This window comes from Melanostigma gelatinosum, assembly GCF_949748355.1.
Source record: "Melanostigma gelatinosum genome assembly, chromosome: 3".
Lineage (NCBI taxonomy): Eukaryota > Metazoa > Chordata > Actinopteri > Perciformes > Zoarcidae > Melanostigma > Melanostigma gelatinosum.
Window position 1 is genome coordinate 23,145,225 of NC_136636.1, and position 21,164 is coordinate 23,166,388.

A 21,164-nucleotide genomic window follows, 5' to 3' on the forward strand; every position below is an offset into this window, starting at 1 on the left:
GTGTAATTCGTTTATAACCTAACGTTAGCTTTTTACTTCTGTCGATTTCATTTATGCTTCAAAAATTATGAAGGTGTTTATTTGTAAAAGTTATCTTTCTGAACAAAACATTTAAGTCTTATAATCTTGTGTTTGCCATAGGTCTTATTTTCTGCAATATTCCAAAATGCAATGGAAAAAAATCCCGTTGGCTTTCTGTCACCGGAACCCGTGCAATACCAACTTCCGGGGTTGGTCTATGTAAATACTTTGGCCCTGCACCAATAGCTGACTGTTATTAGGGGATTTACGGTAAAGGGGTGGTTTGTCAGCCAGAGAGCGTCACGACGTAAACTGACGTTCTACACATCAGTCTCTCACTGGATGTTTATTGTTTAAGGCTGAGCTGAAGTCAACAGCAGGTAAGAAGAAAAAGAACTAAGCTGGTTGACATCTCACTTAATAATACACCATGTCGTGTATATATGGCAGGAAACAGAATTTACCAAAGTCTGCCTGGATGCTTGTAAAAACGGTGCACATACAGGTTAGCATGCTAACATTAGCAGATGATACATGATATAACGTTAGCTAGTTAGCTCACACGTTACATGTTAGTGACTCCGGACAAGTCACGTTGTTTCACAACGTTACTTGTTCAAGATGAACGTGTCAATAACTCCTACTGCTATTTTTTGAGTGATGCAACGATTGGTTCCACATACAGCAGAATGTGGCTTGCCTAGCAGGGCGGTCCTAGCCTAGCCCACTATCTCCTGCTGTTGAGTTCACTAAGTCACCGACGTTGGCTGACAGAACAAAGAAAACAAAACGAAGCAACGTCGCTGTCATGAGTTTTACCCTGCTGCTCGTCAGCAGTTTAATTGTTATGGCGGCTCCATTTAGAAAGTAGCATTACAGCAACAGCCTGGTTGTTGCTCTGTTGCATAAAGTAGGCTAACAAACACAATGAAAACTAGCTCATAGCTACACGGTAAAAGTGCTTAATTCCAAGCTAACGTTAAATAACCAACACTAAACACGCGATAAAGTATTTTGAGGGAACTTGAATGCATGTTTTCTGAAAAGGTAAAACTCATGTTTTAAAAGATTCGAGGTCGTTTAATCCCCTCACCGATAAACTAGTTGCGTTAGCTACATATAAGGGACAACTGCACCTATTATGAGTGCTTCAGGGGTTCTGCTCTAGTCCCAGTTTGTGCCTCACACTTAATCACTGCAAACGAACCTCGCCACGTTTTTGCTTTTTTTTAAACTTTTTGATCATCCTTTAGGCGTTTTTATTTCCATTCCATAACCCAAATAACGATGGCAACCAGAAATGATCGACCCTGCTTTCTTGTCTGGTTGCCTTTTTATTTTTGGACCAAGGAAAGAGCCCTACCCTTTCTCAAATAAAGACCACTCCTTAGATGAGGTAAATATTTGAGTTGATTTGAAATGGTGCACTACCTTTTGTTTACTTTCACAAAAACTGTTTTCTTTTCATTTCAAACTAAAATGACTTATCTACCAGAATAATGCCGTTACAGGCATATACATTGTTGTTCCATCATTATGACAAGTCTCATTTGCTGCACTCAACACTAAAGCCATAGTTGCTCAAACGTACATGTGAAGAGAAATGTTTCGAACCTGATTTAAAAATGAGTTCACATCTAAGATCTTCTAGAAGTTTATTACAGTTGCATGCAGCATATAAGCTACATTGGCATATAGTCAAGGTGAAACCATGTTTAATTTATTCTATTTATTTAGTTTTTTTTCAGGTTCATAGCATATCTGATGCTTTTCAGTGTCATAGCCTGTTGTGACCTGTTACCTGTTGGGAAAGTGTTTTTCTAGTGTGCATACACACACAAGATTCATTATTTATATTTTGAGAATAGTTCATCAAAGCTGTCAGTCGGCAAAATGCCATCTCAACCCAGGAGGAGGGTTGTATCTGATACTTGAACTACCGGCATATTCACAAATATAATAGCAGTGTGCAGTCACATAAGTTAATGTGAAAGTGACAGGAATTTTAAAGCTGATAAAGATAAGAGGTGAGGATATTTGTTATAATTGGATTGTTGAAATAACTACAAGTTTTCATCAGTAAGGAGAGAAATGGCATTTATTTTGAAGGTAAAATGGTGTAATTTATACTTTTCATGCATACATTGGTGCCTTTGCTTGGGACAGAAATCATGGCCAGAATGCACTATTTCAGAAAAACAAACTTCTAGGGTGGCAGCATGTCCCTCTCTACCCTAGCTCCGTGCCTTTGGTGCTCTTCATCACACAGCCTGGACACCAGTCAAAAAAACATTCTCCCCAGCATCCATGGACATACAACTCTAGCACTTTTATGACATACTACTATACTATATTTTCTATAACTTACTCCAGACTGTTTTTATGACTCTTCATGACATACTGTACTATGACACACTACTATGTCTATGACACACTATACTCTGGGGCTTCACCAAATAGTTGGGAGCTTTATTCATTAAGTTGACATTAGTTATTATCATTAATTAATAGCTTCCAGACACATTGCACACACTAGTTCACCCTCCACCTTTCCTCACACACAGCACTCAACTCTGTAGTTGACTCAGTCCACAAGTCAAAATGTATTGATAAAAGAAAGATGGAGTAATTTGGTAAATCCACGAACTTTTTTTACCTCGTGAAATGTGCCGCTTCAATCCATATCTGTTGGACTTTCGCCTTTCAAGAACACTGCGGTCAAAGACCTGTTTGCTCTCAGGCTTACCACACACACAGGGAGGCACGGGTTAACGGGGCAGTCTAGCAGCAGTCCAACACCACTGTTCATTACATTTATACACTAACACTAAATCATGTGTTGGGGGTTATGACATTCTATGACATACTACACTATGACATTTTTATACTATACTATACTTTGATACTATACTAGTTTTGCTAGTTATGCTAGACTAATATTTGTTATTGCACACTACTATGACATCTTGGCACTTTTCATGACATTTCTCTGATGTACTATACCATGACCATACTGTACTCAGTAACAAGTGATGATATAACCTTCCTTAACAGACTGGATATGAATACAGTTTGATACATTCCAGCTAGGATTGTAAAGTCATTAACCAACACAACTAATCACAAAGTTGATTTAACGTTCTTTATAAATCCAGATGTCCAGAAAGTGTCCTCTTGATCGCTACAATCCCTTGACAACAAATGTCCTGCAGTGTTACTGACATGTTGTCTCCTGTTTTTGTAGGTAGGATGTTGCGGCTTCGCTGTAAGACCAAAAATGGCAGCCACATAATGCAGGGCTTGACTCATCAGTCCTGCGTGCAAGAGCTGAAGAGTAAGGTGGAGGAGCTGACTGGTATCCCCTGTGATGTGCAGAAGATCATGGTCGGTTATCCTCCCTCCAGCCTGGATCTTCAAGATGGAGACGCTCACCTCAAGGACTACCCCATCAAATCAGGCACGTTATCAGAAATCCAGATACATTCACCGCATTGATCGTTTGTATGACTGTTTTATTATTGAAGTACATGTTTTCAAGACATACCACGACTTATGACTGAGTTAACCTTAAGTAACCATGACAATTATGGACAGTGTTCTGTGAATTACCCAAAGCAACAGTTTTTTAAACTTAATTATTTAATGCTATGAGAAATTCAGTTCACCTCGTTGTATTGAAGTGGCAGCAGGAATCTCAAAACGTGGCAAACCGACCCTTAAGCTCAACATTTAGTTACCGTGATAGCTTTAAATAAGATGTTTCTTCCTCTCTTCTTACCTGCGTTGTGTTGTCTCAACCTCTACAGGAGACACGCTCATAGTTGAGGAAGAAAAGAACAAGCCAAAGCCTCCTCCGGATCATCCCACTGTGACCAAGGCTCCACGCCTGGAAGCCTCACCCACGCTGGCACGTCGAGTGGTCCCAGCTGATAACTCCTGCCTCTTCACCAGTGTGTATTATGTGGTGGAAGGTGGCGTATACGACCCGGCTTGTGCCCCTGAGATGCGAGGCCTCATCGCCCAGATTGTGTCCAGTGACCCCGCAGCTTACTCTGAAGCGGTGCTGGGAAAGACCAACGAGGATTACTGCGCGTGGATAAGACGTGACGACACCTGGGGGGGAGCCATCGAGGTGTCTATCATGTCCAAGTTCTACCAGTGTGAGATCTGCGTGGTGGACACTCAGACGGTCCGCGTGGATCGATTCGGGGAGGACGCCGGCTACCACAAACGCGTGCTGCTCATCTACGACGGCATCCATTACGACCCGCTGCAGCAAGAGACGGCCGGCTCCGACGCTCCGCCCCAGACAATCTTCTCCACCACAGACGACGTGATCCTGGCACAGGCCCTCGAGCTCGCGGACGAGGCCCGCCGCAAGCGCCAGTTCACGGACGTTAACCGCTTTGCACTGCGCTGCATGGTGTGCCAGACGGGCCTGGTGGGACAAAAGGAAGCTCGTGAGCACGCCAAGGACACGGGCCACACCAATTTTGGGGAAGTGTGAACACTGTGTTGTCTTTTCTGCCTCTCACAAATACAACCGCCACCAACCCCGTGCCCCAGTGTCTGTCAATCTGCTTGTGTGATCCTCTACCTCACGTTGTCCAGCGGCATCTTCGGAGAATCTGCAGACACCGTGTTCAGCCTCTCGCTTCGTATTTCTTTTTAACAGCGGTCAGTTCTCACAGTCAGAAACACTACTACAGTACCTCCGATGTCTCTAAACCATATTTTGATTCCACTAGGATGGTTTCAAATCTATTTAACTGGGTCAAGTAAAAACTAGGAACCATTCTGAGGACACGTTTTAATCTCTTTGAGTTACTCGATGGCTTGGTTGTGTTGATAACAAACCAAATGACGCCTCACGTGTGTTTTTTGAAAATGTACCGAATTGCCCAATACCCAACGGTGACTAACTGAACTTCTTTTTTATAAAGGCTTGTTATCTGGCTCTAGAACCAGTTTAATGCAACCATTAAGAATGAGTTGCACTACGATGTGATCCTATTCACTGTTGTCTTAAGAGCAGCACACAAATAATGACTTATCATGTTTGCTGTGTAGCATGTTTTTTATTTCCCTTGATTTGTGTCAGAAACTCTTCTAATATAATAAATGATCATTTGGTTAATTGTAGACGTCTGAGTAGTTCAGCACAGTCGGGCTGTGTTCATGCTAAACTACATTGAGGTTATGCATTTTGAAATCTGTGATCCTAAGTTGGGCTAATTATGTCTTTTTGTACCCTTTCTTGTTGTGACACTGTTTATCAATGAACCTATTTTAGATTGGACAAAAACATAATGGTGCTGAAACATTTCACATTTTCTGTAGCTCAGTTATTCTTCATGGGTACGACAGTATTTCATGAGTGTGTTCAAGTGTCTTTCAAATCTCATGCTGTTATCTTTTTAAAATGTATTTGTTTTAAATTTAAGAACACTAAGAGTGATGAGGTGTTTGTATCTCAGATACAAGTCAGTGTGAGAGAGTAGTTACTAGACTGAGTGTGAGACGTTCTATACGAGATGAATCCTGTGTTTAGCTCATCAGCATTAAACATGTTACAGCTTATATTTGCAGCCCAAAAGTATTTCTAGTCGGGGTGTTTGAAAACCACGAGTAAAGGCGCATTTGGTTTAATATGTAGTGCATGTTGTCAAAAAAAACAAGCGCCATTTTCAGGGTTCCCACAGTACCTGGAAAACATGGAATTTATTTTTTCATTTTCCAGGTTTGGAAAAGTCATGGAAACTGAGCAAACGTTAACACTTACAGGGAAATTGAAACAGTTGTCCTGGAAAATTGTATTGGTGTAAAATAGTAATAAAATGAAACTATTGAGCACAGAATTAAGATGAGTTTATAAAAACCCTTTACATGTAAACAGCTTTTACTGTAGATAGAAATGGATGATCCCATGTTGTAGAGCAGGGATTCTCTAGTGGGGTGCGCGAGCGGAAAAATGTAATGGTGGTCTTATGGTGCAGTCCCGTCTCCTAAAAATTACGCAATATTGGGAACTAGTTTTTGCCAAAAATGTAAGTTGAACAGTAGAGAGGCGTTGAGATATTGCTTCAGAGATGGTGTTGGATATTAACAATGATTTATTTTCCTCTGTTAACTTGAGGTAGTTTCCTTCATTTTAACAGTTTATGGATTATGTCAGCTTACTTCAAAGTGAAACTATGAAATGGCTTTGTTGTTTTTTGTATTTACAAAGTTCTCAAGACTCTTCAAGGACAATAACGATGAATGTTGCACACAAAGCACTGCAGAATAACTGGATTTACTTGATTCTTTTCAGTGTTGTCACAATTAAAAGTTATAGCCGACTGTGTTGGGTACGAGTCGTTTTGTGTCGACACATTCCTTTTTTCCAGTTTACTCTTTAAGCCATTTATGTTTTATGTCTGTAGTGATTGTTAAAATGCAGTTCACCTTATTTTCTTATACTTTTTGTGATACTAGCCATCCCCACGCCATCTATTTATAGCTCCTGTTGACAATCCATGGCCAATAGGATCAGTGAGGTTTAGCCAACAAGGGTTTATTCCTGTGACATCGTAGTGGGATTACACCACCGACATGGTATTCGAGGTACATCGACCCTTTCTTAATGGGGTAATATAATTTGTTCACCAGCTGCTTGCTGGTCAAAGAGGCCGTGTGAAAGTACACTTATCATACGCAATCAGCATTTAGACTTGAACTAGTTTGTGTTTACAGTGATAACACATTTGTTTATATGATGAACTGTACTTGTACTCAATTTGAATTTTCCTCTTTCCATTTTTATGCAACTTCATCCTTCTACATTTTCTCCACCATATTTCTGACAGGTTTAGTGACTTGAGATTACAATTTGTCATGTCCTTAAAATTCTCATTTTTGAGCTAAATTAACTATTTAAAAACCCTCTTGGAGCTTGAATCATTCTTTATGACATGCTATATTTTTATGGCAGTGTACTATGATATATATATACTACATAGTCTTTTTTGTGACGTGTATATGACATACTATGACAAATGTTATGACTTGCAATACAAATTTTTTGAAGCATTTTTCTACATGCTATACTGACTTTTTTCCACATGCTATACTATGACTTTTTTCCACATGCTATACTATGACTTTTTTCCACATGCTATACTATGACTTTTTTCCACATGCTATACTATGACTTTTTTCCACATGCTATACTATGACTTTTTTCCACATGCTATACTATGACTTTTTTTCCACATGCTATACTATGACCTTTTTTCCACATGCTATACTATGACTTTTTTCCACATGCTACACTATGACTTTTTTTCCTCATGCTATACTATGACTTTTTTTCGACATGCTATACTATGACTTTTTTTCGACATGCTATACTATGACTTTTTTTCGACATGCTATACTATGACTTTTTTTCGACATGCTATACTATGACTTTTTTCGACATGCTCTACGATGACTTTTTTTCCACATGCTATACTATGACTTTTTTTCCTCATGCTGTATTGACTTTTTCCGACATACTATGACTTTCTTTGACATACTATGACTTTTTTTCCACATGCTATACTGACTTTTTTCTACATGCTATACTATGACTTTTTTCCACATGCTATACTATGACTTTTTTCCACACGCTATACTATGACTTTTTTCGACACGCTACACTGACTTTTTGGACTTTTTTTCGACATGCTATACTGTGACTTTTTTCCACATGCTATACTATGACTTTTTTTCGACATGCTATACTATGACTTTTTCTGATATACTATAACTTTTTTTCGATATGCTATACTATGACTTTTTTCCACATGCTATACTATGACTTTTTTCCACATGCTATACTATGACTTTTTAATGACTTTTTTCGAAGTACTACACTGACTTTTTCCGATATGCTATACTATGACTTTCTTTGACATGCTATACTATGACTTTTTTCCACATGCTATACTATGACTTTTTTCCACATGCTATACTATGACTTTTTTCCACATGCTATACTATGACTTTTTTCCACATGCTATACTATGACTTTTTTTCCACATGCTATACTATGACTTTTTTTCCACATGCTACACTATGACTTTTTTTCCTCATGCTATACTATGACTTTTTTCCACATGCTATACTATGACTTTTTTCCACATGCTATACTATGACTTTTTTCCACATGCTGTACTATGACTTTTTTTCCACATGCTATACTATGACTTTTTTTCCACATGCTACACTATGACTTTTTTTCGACATGCTATACTATGACTTTTTCTGATATACTATAACTTTTTTTCGATATGCTATACTATGACTTTTTTCCACATGCTATACTATGACTTTTTTCCACATGCTATACTATGACTTTTTAATGACTTTTTTCGAAGTACTACACTGACTTTTTCCGATATGCTATACTATGACTTTCTTTGACATGCTATACTATGACTTTTTTCCACATGCTATACTATGACTTTTTTCCACATGCTATACTATGACTTTTTTCCACATGCTATACTATGACTTTTTTCCACATGCTATACTATGACTTTTTTTCCACATGCTATACTATGACTTTTTTTCCACATGCTACACTATGACTTTTTTTCCTCATGCTATACTATGACTTTTTTTCGACATGCTATACTATGACTTTTTTTCGACATGCTATACTATGACTTTTTTTCGACATGCTATACTATGACTTTTTTTCGACATGCTATACTATGACTTTTTTCGACATGCTCTACGATGACTTTTTTTCCACATGCTATACTATGACTTTTTTTCCTCATGCTGTATTGACTTTTTCCCACGTGCTGTACTATGACTTTTTCCGACATACTATGACTTTCTTTGACATACTATGACTTTTTTTCCACATGCTATACTGACTTTTTTCTACATGCTATACTATGACTTTTTTCCACATGCTATACTATGACTTTTTTCCACACGCTATACTATGACTTTTTTCGACACGCTACACTGACTTTTTGGACTTTTTTTCGACATGCTATACTGTGACTTTTTTCCACATGCTATACTATGACTTTTTTTCGACATGCTATACTATGACTTTTTCTGATATACTATAACTTTTTTTTCGATATGCTATACTATGACTTTTTTCCACATGCTATACTATGACTTTTTTCCACATGCTATACTATGACTTTTTAGTGACTTTTTTCGAAGTACTACACTGACTTTTTCCGATATGCTATACTATGACTTTCTTTGACATGCTATACTATGACTTTTTTCCACATGCTATACTATGACTTTTTTCCACATGCTATACTATGACTTTTTTCCACATGCTATACTATGACTTTTTTCCACATGCTATACTATGACTTTTTTTCCACATGCTATACTATGACTTTTTTTCCACATGCTACACTATGACTTTTTTTCCTCATGCTATACTATGACTTTTTTTCGACATGCTATACTATGACTTTTTTTCGACATGCTATACTATGACTTTTTTTCGACATGCTATACTATGACTTTTTTTCGACATGCTATACTATGACTTTTTTCGACATGCTCTACGATGACTTTTTTTCCACATGCTATACTATGACTTTTTTTCCTCATGCTGTATTGACTTTTTCCCACGTGCTGTACTATGACTTTTTCCGACATACTATGACTTTTTTTCCACATGCTATACTGACTTTTTTCTACATGCTATACTATGACTTTTTTCCACATGCTATACTATGACTTTTTTCCACACGCTATACTATGACTTTTTTCCACACGCTACACTGACTTTTTGGACTTTTTTTCGACATGCTATACTGTGACTTTTTTCCACATGCTATACTATGACTTTTTTTCGACATGCTATACTATGACTTTTTCTGATATACTATAACTTTTTTTCGATATGCTATACTATGACTTTTTTCCACATGCTATACTATGACTTTTTTCCACATGCTATACTATGACTTTTTAATGACTTTTTTCCACATGCTATACTATGACTTTTTTTCCACATGCTATACTATGACTTTTTTTCCACATGCTACACTATGACTTTTTTTCCTCATGCTATACTATGACTTTTTTTCGACATGCTATACTATGACTTTTTTTCGACATGCTATACTATGACTTTTTTTCGACATGCTATACTATGACTTTTTTTCGACATGCTATACTATGACTTTTTTCGACATGCTCTACGATGACTTTTTTTCCACATGCTATACTATGACTTTTTTTCCTCATGCTGTATTGACTTTTTCCCACGTGCTGTACTATGACTTTTTCCGACATACTATGACTTTTTTTCCACATGCTATACTGACTTTTTTCTACATGCTATACTATGACTTTTTTCCACATGCTATACTATGACTTTTTTCCACACGCTATACTATGACTTTTTTCCACACGCTACACTGACTTTTTGGACTTTTTTTCGACATGCTATACTGTGACTTTTTTCCACATGCTATACTATGACTTTTTCTGATATACTATAACTTTTTTTCGATATGCTATACTATGACTTTTTTCCACATGCTATACTATGACTTTTTTCCACATGCTATACTATGACTTTTTTCCACATGCTATACTATGACTTTTTTTCCACATGCTATACTATGACTTTTTTCCACATGCTACACTATGACTTTTTTTCCTCATGCTATACTATGACTTTTTTTCGACATGCTATACTATGACTTTTTTTCGACATGCTATACTATGACTTTTTTTCCACATGCTATACTATGACTTTTTTTCGACATGCTATACTATGACTTTTTTCGACATGCTATACTATGACTTTTTTTCCACATGCTATACTATGACTTTTTTTCCTCATGCTGTATTGACTCTTTCCCACGTGCTGTACTATGACTTTTTCCGACATACTATGACTTTCTTTGACATACTATGACTTTTTTTCCACATGCTATACTGACTTTTTTCTACATGCTATACTATGACTTTTTTCCACATGCTATACTATGACTTTTTTCCACATGCTATACTATGACTTTTTAATGACTTTTTTCGAAGTACTACACTGACTTTTTCCGATATGCTATACTATGACTTTCTTTGACATGCTATACTATGACTTTTTTCCACATGCTATACTATGACTTTTTTCCACATGCTATACTATGACTTTTTTCCACATGCTATACTATGACTTTTTTCCACATGCTATACTATGACTTTTTTTCCACATGCTATACTATGACTTTTTTTCCACATGCTACACTATGACTTTTTTTCCTCATGCTATACTATGACTTTTTTTCGACATGCTATACTATGACTTTTTTTCGACATGCTATACTATGACTTTTTTTCGACATGCTATACTATGACTTTTTTTCGACATGCTATGCTATGACTTTTTTCGACATGCTCTACGATGACTTTTTTTCCACATGCTATACTATGACTTTTTTTCCTCATGCTGTATTGACTTTTTCCCACGTGCTGTACTATGACTTTTTCCGACATACTATGACTTTTTTTCCACATGCTATACTGACTTTTTTCTACATGCTATACTATGACTTTTTTCCACATGCTATACTATGACTTTTTTCCACACGCTATACTATGACTTTTTTCCACACGCTACACTGACTTTTTGGACTTTTTTTCGACATGCTATACTGTGACTTTTTTCCACATGCTATACTATGACTTTTTTTCGACATGCTATACTATGACTTTTTCTGATATACTATAACTTTTTTTCGATATGCTATACTATGACTTTTTTCCACATGCTATACTATGACTTTTTTCCACATGCTATACTATGACTTTTTTCCACATGCTATACTATGACTTTTTTTCCACATGCTATACTATGACTTTTTTCCACATGCTACACTATGACTTTTTTTCCTCATGCTATACTATGACTTTTTTTCGACATGCTATACTATGACTTTTTTTCGACATGCTATACTATGACTTTTTTTCCACATGCTATACTATGACTTTTTTTCGACATGCTATACTATGACTTTTTTCGACATGCTATACTATGACTTTTTTTCCACATGCTATACTATGACTTTTTTTCCTCATGCTGTATTGACTTTTTCCCACGTGCTGTACTATGACTTTTTCCGACATACTATGACTTTCTTTGACATACTATGACTTTTTTTCCACATGCTATACTGACTTTTTTCTACATGCTATACTATGACTTTTTTCCACATGCTATACTATGACTTTTTTCCACACGCTATACTATGACTTTTTTCGACACGCTACACTGACTTTTTGGACTTTTTTTCGACATGCTATACTGTGACTTTTTTCCACACGCTATACTATGACTTTTTTCGACACGCTACACTGACTTTTTGGACTTTTTTTCGACATGCTATACTGTGACTTTTTTCCACACGCTATACTATGACTTTTTTCGACACGCTACACTGACTTTTTGGACTTTTTTTCGACATGCTATACTGTGACTTTTTTCCACATGCTATACTATGACTTTTTTTCGACATGCTATACTGTGACTTTTTTCCACATGCTATACTATGACTTTTTTTCGACATGCTATACTATGACTTTTTCTGATATACTATAACTTTTTTTCTACATGCTATACTATGACTTTTTTCCACATGCTATACTATGACTTTTTTCCACATGCTATACTATGACTTTTTAATGACTTTTTTCGAAGTACTACACTGACTTTTTCCGATATGCTATACTATGACTTTCTTTGACATACTATACTATGACTTTTTTCCACATGCTATACGATTACTTTTTTCCACATGCTATACTATGACTTTTCAATGTTGTATACTATGACTTTTTGGACTTTTTCCACATGCTATACTGTGACATTTTAATGATTTCTTTCGACATGCTATACTATGACTTTTTTCTACATGCTATACTATGACTTTTTTCGACATGCTACACTGACTTTTTGGACTTTTTTCCACATGCTATACTATGACTTTTTTCCACATGCTATACTATGACTTTTTTCCACATGCTATACTGTGACATTTTAATGATTTCTTTCGACATGCTATACTATGACTTTTTTCTACATGCTATACTATGACTTTTTTCGACATGCTACACTGACTTTTTGGACTTTTTTCCACATGCTATACTATGACTTTTTTCCACATGCTATACGATGACTTTTTTCCACATGCTATACTATGACTTTTTTTCCTCATGCTGTATTGACTTTTTCCCACGTGCTGTACTATGACTTTTTAATGATTTCTTTCGACTTGCTATACTATGACTTTTTTCGAAACCTCTGTTGGTCTTGATGAGCTGCAGCATTTACACTGTTTTCCCCTTTTGTTGCTTTTATACATGAAACCATGGTCAATATAATTTGGCTTTTTTGTCAAGAATTTGCAAAAAAAAGCTTCTTTCATGTCAAAGTGAAAACAGATTTTTACAAAGTTGAAGTTCATAGTAGATGCAAAAGTATACTTATGTACAATATATTATGTTGAACATTGTTGCACCTGGATAGATCACAGCCAATCCAATTATGTTCAACACAGCTCCATGTCCTTGGTCATGGTGCCACAGCACTTAAAAGAATAAACTTCATTATTCTCAAAATTCTGACCCTTTGCGTTTTTATTAACAGAATTTACTTGTACTGTTACTTTCAATACTTAAGTACATTTAATATCAGAAAATTACTTTTGATACTTAAGTACAATAAATATCAGATACTTTAAGACTTTTACTCAAGTAGTATTCTAAATCGGCGACTTTTTACTGGAGTCATTTTCCAGTAAGGTATCTTTACTTTTACTCAAGTATGGCTTTTGGGTACTTTATGCACCACTGGTGAATACTTATGCAAGGCACTGTATTTCTGCACAAACTGCAACTTCCACTGTACATTTACTTGAAATCCTCACCGCAAAATTAGCACTCCAGTCGTTCGTCAACGCAAATTGACGCTTTCTCTCGCTTGCTTCATCACTCCCTTCTCACCACGCGCACACACACACCCTCAGGTAAAGTTAAAGAAAAGAAAATACACCTGTATGCATTTGTGATAAAATGACAAGTCATCAACTCTTTATTGTATAACCTGCCACAAACATATAGCCTGTTTCTCTCAAGTGTGATCACAAAATATTGCATTACTCTCTTAAGTACAGCCACAGATCACGTCCTGATCGATCCAATCACGTGACGACAATAAGATTAGAGAAGTGGACAAATCAGTCTCTGAAAATGGCTCATATAAGAGGATTCATTTCGGCTAGTTCGGAGATAATGCTGGAACGTTTCGTGAGTGAATACAGGTGTGTTTTTTTCTTCACGTTGATCTGAGGAAGACCATCTGTGGTTGAAACAATCAAACAATAAAATCTGTTTGTCTTTGTTTTTATGTGCATTATTTGGTCTCTGTTTTTCTGTCTCTCTCCATCAAGCTACACATGACTTGTCAAATGCGATACTCAAGAGTAAAAAGTATTCTGCATTCAAACGAACGTTACTCTGACATGGAACGGGGCAAATGGAACTCTTTTCCAACCACCTCTGGTATCAACAGTAGGAATTATCTCCCAGTGCAAACCGTTTACATTTCATAGATAACGAGTATAGACATGACAGTTAGCAGACAGAGAGAGAGAGAGAGTTTGAAACAGAGATACTGATTAGCAGATTACCGCAGTTGTGGGTGCCATGACGACGAAGGCTCGTGTGTCTTCACGAGAACGCTGCTCTCTGATTGGCTAAACGCTGAGGGCACAAAGTCCCTCACGCAGGTGACACAGAGCCGCTCAGCAACTCGCCCGCGTCTTCACTTGCACAAGAAGCAGAATATAGAGACTGAAGACTAATGTATGGAGACTCAAAACAGGTATGTGTTCAGTCAGTGCGGTTTGCAGATTGTGGTCCGTTTAATGTACTTAAAACTCGTTTAAACTTTTTTTTTAAATCAGTTTGCATTATGGAGTTCTTCTTTAATAGAAAAGGTTGAATCTATAGCTCATATGAAGTAAATTATATCAATTCAAGTTTAAGATTATTTATGATTATTTTAGTTTTACACGCATCCTTTGATTGATTGATGTTTTGTATATTTTGTAAAGACTGTAGATAATCTTCATTACAAAGGACTTGAATCCTGTCTGAAGACAGAGGGCTGAAGGCCAGGTAGTGGAGGCAAACATGAAGCTGGGGATGATTTGACCCAGTTGCACAATCCCCTTCAAACAATGCGTTAAGGTTAGGGTAACAAAAGCTACCCTTTTATAGCCTTTATATCAAAACAACAGAGGCTGAGTTAGTTTTATTGTGGCGGTTGCTACTGTACTGTGTTGATAGGTGTATCTATACGGAGATAACATTGTGACGTCTATTCTGCCGTGTCCTTTCACTGGAAATGGTCAACAGGGGTTAATCAATAACTACAGTCTTATTAGTCTCAGGTTTTGTTATGACCAGTGAAAAAAAAAAAGTCACACTACACCTTTGACAGCACGGGAACTATATAACACTTAGGCAAGGCTAATTTAATTAGAGTTCAAAAAACTCTATTGATGTTTTTTCTTGCATGTGATCTACCCAGACTGTGTGAAATTAAGACACAATAAATGTTATGTCAGATTGATATCCTGACCTGCAAGCAGCAGGACATACCAGCACATTTACATGTCAGCCTGGCCATAGGGACTGGCCGGGATGACATGGCAAAGCAACAGTGAACAGGAGTGCTTTTGTGCCTCTCCTGGCTGATCTAGCAGCCCCTTCCCTCTCTGGTGTGGAAACTTATCCAAAAAGGGAATTTCTTTTCACTTGGATCGGACAGAGGTTTCTTTCTACTAAACTCTCAGCTCTATAGTAGAAAAGCGAACTGTTTTTATTCTCTAAAAGTTGTTTGCTCTGGAAAAAAATCGGATGCTCCAATAGCTGTCAAACAACTGGGCTTTGCATCTGTAATCTCATTTACAGTAAAAGATGCGTCACATTGCCAGAATCGTGCCAATATATTAGCATCCCCAGAAAGAGAAAAATCCCTAAAACAATGATCATGTCTGAGGACGAACAGAGACCCAGAGGAATAGTGTTGCAGTCAGACAACACGGTCCACCTGGATATCATGTAGCCTTCAGGGGATCATTGCTGCTGTCCCTCTACTACCTCTGAAACTGATCCGGTTGAGGAAGATTAGGAGTGGCATGTGTGCTGTAATCTGAGTCACATGCAGTTTGAGGACGAGTCAGAAACGCACTACGCTATGATACCCTGTCATTCTGTCCCGTCAACAGAAAGCTGGCGTGCATGTAAAACACACCACAGGGTTACATGTGGATGAGATGATATTTAGGCAGGTGTGAGACAATTTAGAAATCTGGAAAATAGCCTAATAAACCATATGTTACTCGTCCATATAAACACATGCAGCCTCTAAAGGAGTACCATTACTGTGGTTTTAGCCAATCAACTACAAGTTTTTTTTTTATCTCATCAGAACATCAGACCTAGAAGAACGACAAGCAAATATGGATGTTGTGAAAATAACAGTTAAAAGTTCTTATTGTTTTGCATTAAAATGGCTGCTGTTGATTCTCCAGAGGCTGTAAATGAATTCTTTGAGAATGCTTGAACACCTTTTATTCAGTTTTTTTGAGTCGTCTTTCAACACTTTTGAATTGACTTGCAATAGTTTTCACATTCTCTTGTGATACATATTAATGCTGTGAAGGCCCCGGGAGACATTTTGTTGATCTTTAATGGCTTGATGAAGTATGAAGTCTGCAATTGTGCACTCTTGTCCAAGTCATGCTAAAATATTATATGCGTTATGAAGGCACAGATTCTTATGCCACCGCAATGGACTCCATGTTTACACTGTAGACTAATAGGATTAAAATGACCCAGTACTCATTTTAATCCCGGTCGACGTTATTTTACACGTTTATATTTCATCCTGAGCCAGTAAAGCAGATCAGACTGATCTGGAGCTGTCCAGTCTCTTGTGGTGCTGATTGCCGGTCATTATTTCCTTCCTCTCCATGTTTGCTTACCTTCTTTGAAGATAAATGTATTATATATTGTTGATCAGTGTCTGTGCACATTGTACTGTCAATTATCTATTAATTATAGAGAAAGTTAAATTAATTTAAAGCTAAAATATTGTCCTGTGGTAATTAAATCAAATGTCGTCAAAGCTCTGGAATTTAACTAGAATATTTTTGCCGCTAAATTTGACACAGAACCATGATTGAGGGTGAGCCGCTGTTTTCTTAATCCATACGGTTTGTTAGTTGTCCAGACATTGTTGGAATCTGGTCCTTTGCTCAAGAACTAAAAGGAACGTATTGGTATCTACTACTGTCATTAGCTCATTTAAGTCTTTGTGTTAAATGCACTTTAAAAACAATTTTACGTAGTTTTTTTTTCCGCAAGTTGGACGATTTCTACAACAACAAAAAAATGCTATCACAACATCACACCAGTGTGGATTCTGCCTAAAGGCGGTGCACACATTATTTGTAATAACAGTGAATCCCTTTTATGCTGATTCGAAATTGCTGCATAAGGTTTATGCACTAGGTAACATAAATGTGATCGTAAGTTTAGACCAAAAGTACTGCAAGAGAATGTAAAAGAAAATTCCCAATGTGGTCGTTGAAGGACTGTACACATGTCACAATGTACAGAATGACATGCAACCCAATGGCTGGGTGAAGATAGAACTACTAAGAACCTGTGGGAAATGATCAAAAGAGACATAACGTATAAATAATGTGGTTAAAATATGCAATACTAGTATGATTACATTAATACAAGCTACTTTTGAATGCTGTGCCTTTTTGGGGGGGGGGGGGGGGAATAACGTTGCTCTTTCAAGATGATGGAGGAAGAATTTCAACTTTAACTATGTATTCCCTTCTCACAGACTGAAACACAACAATCTGTCCCACTAAACTTGGATAAACTCGGGCACTAAGATGCCCAAAAGCGATACGTGGCCAGGTGGCGTTGGATTGGAGACGATGACTGGCATGGATAGCGCTGGCAGCTGTGACAGCGTTCTCAGCACCAATTCTGGCTTTGTAAGTGACCGTACCCTCCTCCCAACTTATCAGTTCTACTACTACTCATTGTTAAAAAAAAAAAGAAATGAAATATCAACACAAAGCCATGTCGGTGACTGAGCTGCAACATAAAAATAAAGGATGCAATTGGTTTCATGTCTATTTAGAAGTGAAGGGGTTCTCTGATAAAAAGTGATTTAAATTCCGCTGTTTGACAATTTCCTCTTATTGTTTCATGTGTTACAGAGTGATGATAGTCTGGAGCACCTGTCTGCTGAAGAGAAGGCATGTCTCATGTTTTTGGAGGAGACTATTGAGTCTTTGGATACCGAGGAAGACAGTGGACTGTCCAATGACGAACCGGACCAACTGCCCAGCCCTGGCAACATTGCCAACAAACTGGCAGACCTGTCGGCCTCCATGAGCAAAAGCAAGCTCAACAGTGAGTCGATCTCTGTGCACAGATGTAGAATTAGCTGAACAGTTGTCAGTTTAATACTTTCTGGTGACAAACATGCGTTTGTCTGTCTTTCAGGTTCACAGAACCACACATCTAAGGAACCCACACAGGAGTTTGCTGACACCAGACCCATGCTGAGCTACCTGGTTCCTACACCTCTTGTTGTGGCAAGCAGCTCTCCATATTCTGCACCAAATGCAAAGACAGGTGTCCTTCCAGCCCAAAAGATCAGCTCTAAGCCCCACTTCATTCCTCCAAGCAACAAACACAACCAGAAACCTGTCGCTCCCCAAGTACCTTTAGAGGTTAATGTTGTGATTCCTCCGCCCACCAGACACAGGGACTACTCTGTTAGGAAAGCTGAAGGTTTACCTCCTCGAGGTCCTCTGTCCTATGAGGCACTTGTTCATCTGCGGAGGAGTGCCTCCACAAAGAAGATGCCTCTCTGTCCCACCATTGATCACACTATAGAGTTGGACAAGCACCTTCCTGTCACACTGGAATGCCCAGACCACGAGATTCCTCCAAGAACTGTCAGATTCCACTCAGAGACTTATAAGTCTAAGACTGGTCCCCCGGTTGTTGGTCCCAAACCCAAAAGGATTCCCGGCAACATATCTGTGAAAGCACAAAATGAAGCATCCGTAACCTCGAACTCTTCATTCAATATCAAGAATGCATCAGATCCCCAGGTCATCAAACTGGAAGCTTTGCTGAAGCTGGGTCTCCTGAAAGACCAACAGCCAGTAGCCCCACTGCCCCCCCTTAAATCTCACTCCTCTCTGGACCCAACTCCCAACAGATTCACAAGAGGTCCGTCTAATATTAACCCATCAAGGAGCCCCTCATTTTGTCATTCTCAGGTGCCCACAGAGCCTAAGAACAGGCCTCTGCAGAGCAGCGTCAGTTTCCACCACTACTCCAGACGTGAGGATCTGATACAGCCTGTGCCTGTATCAGATCCCGCTCAATCCAGTGGAATGAAGGCAGCTGGTCTGGAGCGCTCTGCCACCCTAGACAACCACAGACAGGGTGGAAGCTGCCAGCCTGTGCCCCGCAAACCCTCAAACTCAGTGGGATATACGGTGATGGTGGTGCCTGGGATGGGAGCGGACCGCAAAGAAGCACTCAGAAAGCTTGGACTGCTCAAAGACTAAACCAGGTGAACAGCACACGTCTGCCTGTGTAACATTTTAGATAGTGAAGCAAGCCATATTGTAGCTTTCCATTAATCTTGTTCCTTCCTCATTATACTGCACATAAGATGCTGCTCCACTCCTACTTAAAGGAAACATCAACCCGAATCAACAGACTTCTTCCATGACCGATTGTTTTATAACTCACAGATGTGCCTTTAAGTGGATTGTAGAGAACATTCCTCGGAGCGAAGCCTCGAACAAGAAGATCATGATTGTTAAACTAATTCTCAAAGTGTTTTGGGGTGATTTTTCAGTGTTTTCTAATCTTTAGTGACAATCAGCAGTACGTTATTATTGAGATTGATGTTTCTGCTACTATTTTATACAAAATGGTTGAGATGGTTTTAAAAACATGAGATGACTGCGTTCATCCAGAAAAACAACAATAATGTGATTATTTTTACCCACTCTTTACCACCTCCATTAAAAAACAGAGAAAATAAAGAAGTCTGCATGATATTTACTGCATATTGTTCTTTTTTATCCTCACAAGTTTAAATACAGTCCACCTGTCTTGTCATTTTGAATCATGCAGCTTTGTTTCTGAAGCTGTCAGCCTAGACTGTTGATGATGATTTGAAATGGGATTAACTGGAGCTCTTAACGGTTTGCCTTTTCTGACTGCGCTGGGGAATAACATCGCACAGAATTAGTGGAGCACAAAGAAGCAAAGGCCCCTTAAGTCAGACAAACTACCCTCCCAGTTAGCCTGCAGAGTGACCGTAAGTCTCCGCCTCATCAAACACTCCACTTACACGATGGCTACCGGCCATACGACCTCATCTTACGCGCCACTCGGGCAACGAGAACGCCTGCTCAGCTGTTCTTCCATTATCCGATTATCCTGAGCCCTATACCTCCATGTGAACGGAGCAGGCCTCTACTTTCCTTTCTCCGTTTTCTCAATAACCCTCGCATGAGAGACTTCTAATTCCAACCACTGACTTACTTGAAAGGCTGGGCACTCGTTATGCAACGGTCTTGAATTAGTACTTGGTTGATTATTGCGAGAGACGATTAGAGTTTGCCCTCAGTGGTCTAATCTCTCGTTAAGGCAAGGGGCTCGCCTAATGGGCCAGTATCTGTGTCTGCGCACAGGCAAACAAAGGGTGTCCAATTTTGAAACCGACACGGCTCTCTGCCGGTCAAGTATTAATAAACAATGGATGAAGAAATCAGGCCACAGCCATTTTTAGAAATACGATACTCAGACAGCAAAGTGAGCTGCAGAGAGGATTGAGATGATCAGTAGAGATGCATCTGAGATCTCCTCAGACGATTTTAAATAGCGCATTGTTATTGTTGTGAAAAAAAGTGTTGTTGTAGCTGTCTTTCACACTTAGAGCAGGTTTAAGAATGAAACAGAAGCTCTCAGAGGCGTATAGTTTAAATCAA

At 38.3% G+C, this 21,164-nt stretch overlaps 2 protein-coding genes across 2 annotated transcripts; both read left to right on the forward strand.

The window, feature by feature from the left end:
- Positions 1-344: 344 nt before the first annotated feature.
- Positions 345-6,357, forward strand: yod1 (YOD1 deubiquitinase). Its single transcript, XM_079297227.1, has 3 exons — positions 345-401; positions 3,266-3,478; positions 3,828-6,357. Exons 2-3 carry the CDS (start codon positions 3,271-3,273, stop codon positions 4,526-4,528), a joined length of 909 nt encoding a protein of 302 aa, XP_079153353.1. The 5' UTR covers positions 345-401; positions 3,266-3,270; the 3' UTR covers positions 4,529-6,357.
- An 11,666-nt stretch (positions 6,358-18,023) lies between these two features.
- Positions 18,024-19,727, forward strand: LOC306797302 (specifically androgen-regulated gene protein; the record flags this gene model as incomplete). Its single annotated transcript, XM_079296588.1, has 3 exons — positions 18,024-18,128; positions 18,357-18,552; positions 18,646-19,727. The coding sequence occupies 3 exons, from the start codon at positions 18,024-18,026 to the stop codon at positions 19,725-19,727; spliced, it is 1,383 nt and encodes a 460-aa protein (XP_079152714.1).
- Between the last annotated feature and the right edge of the window lie 1,437 nt (positions 19,728-21,164).

Coding starts and splice junctions, on each gene's coding strand:
- yod1 (XM_079297227.1), top strand. CDS start 3,271: ATGTTGCGGCTTCGCTGTAAGACCAAAAATGGCAGCCACATAATGCAG. Junction 3,479..3,827: donor GGACTACCCCATCAAATCAG/GCACGTTATCAG, acceptor CAACCTCTACAG/GAGACACGCTCATAGTTGAG.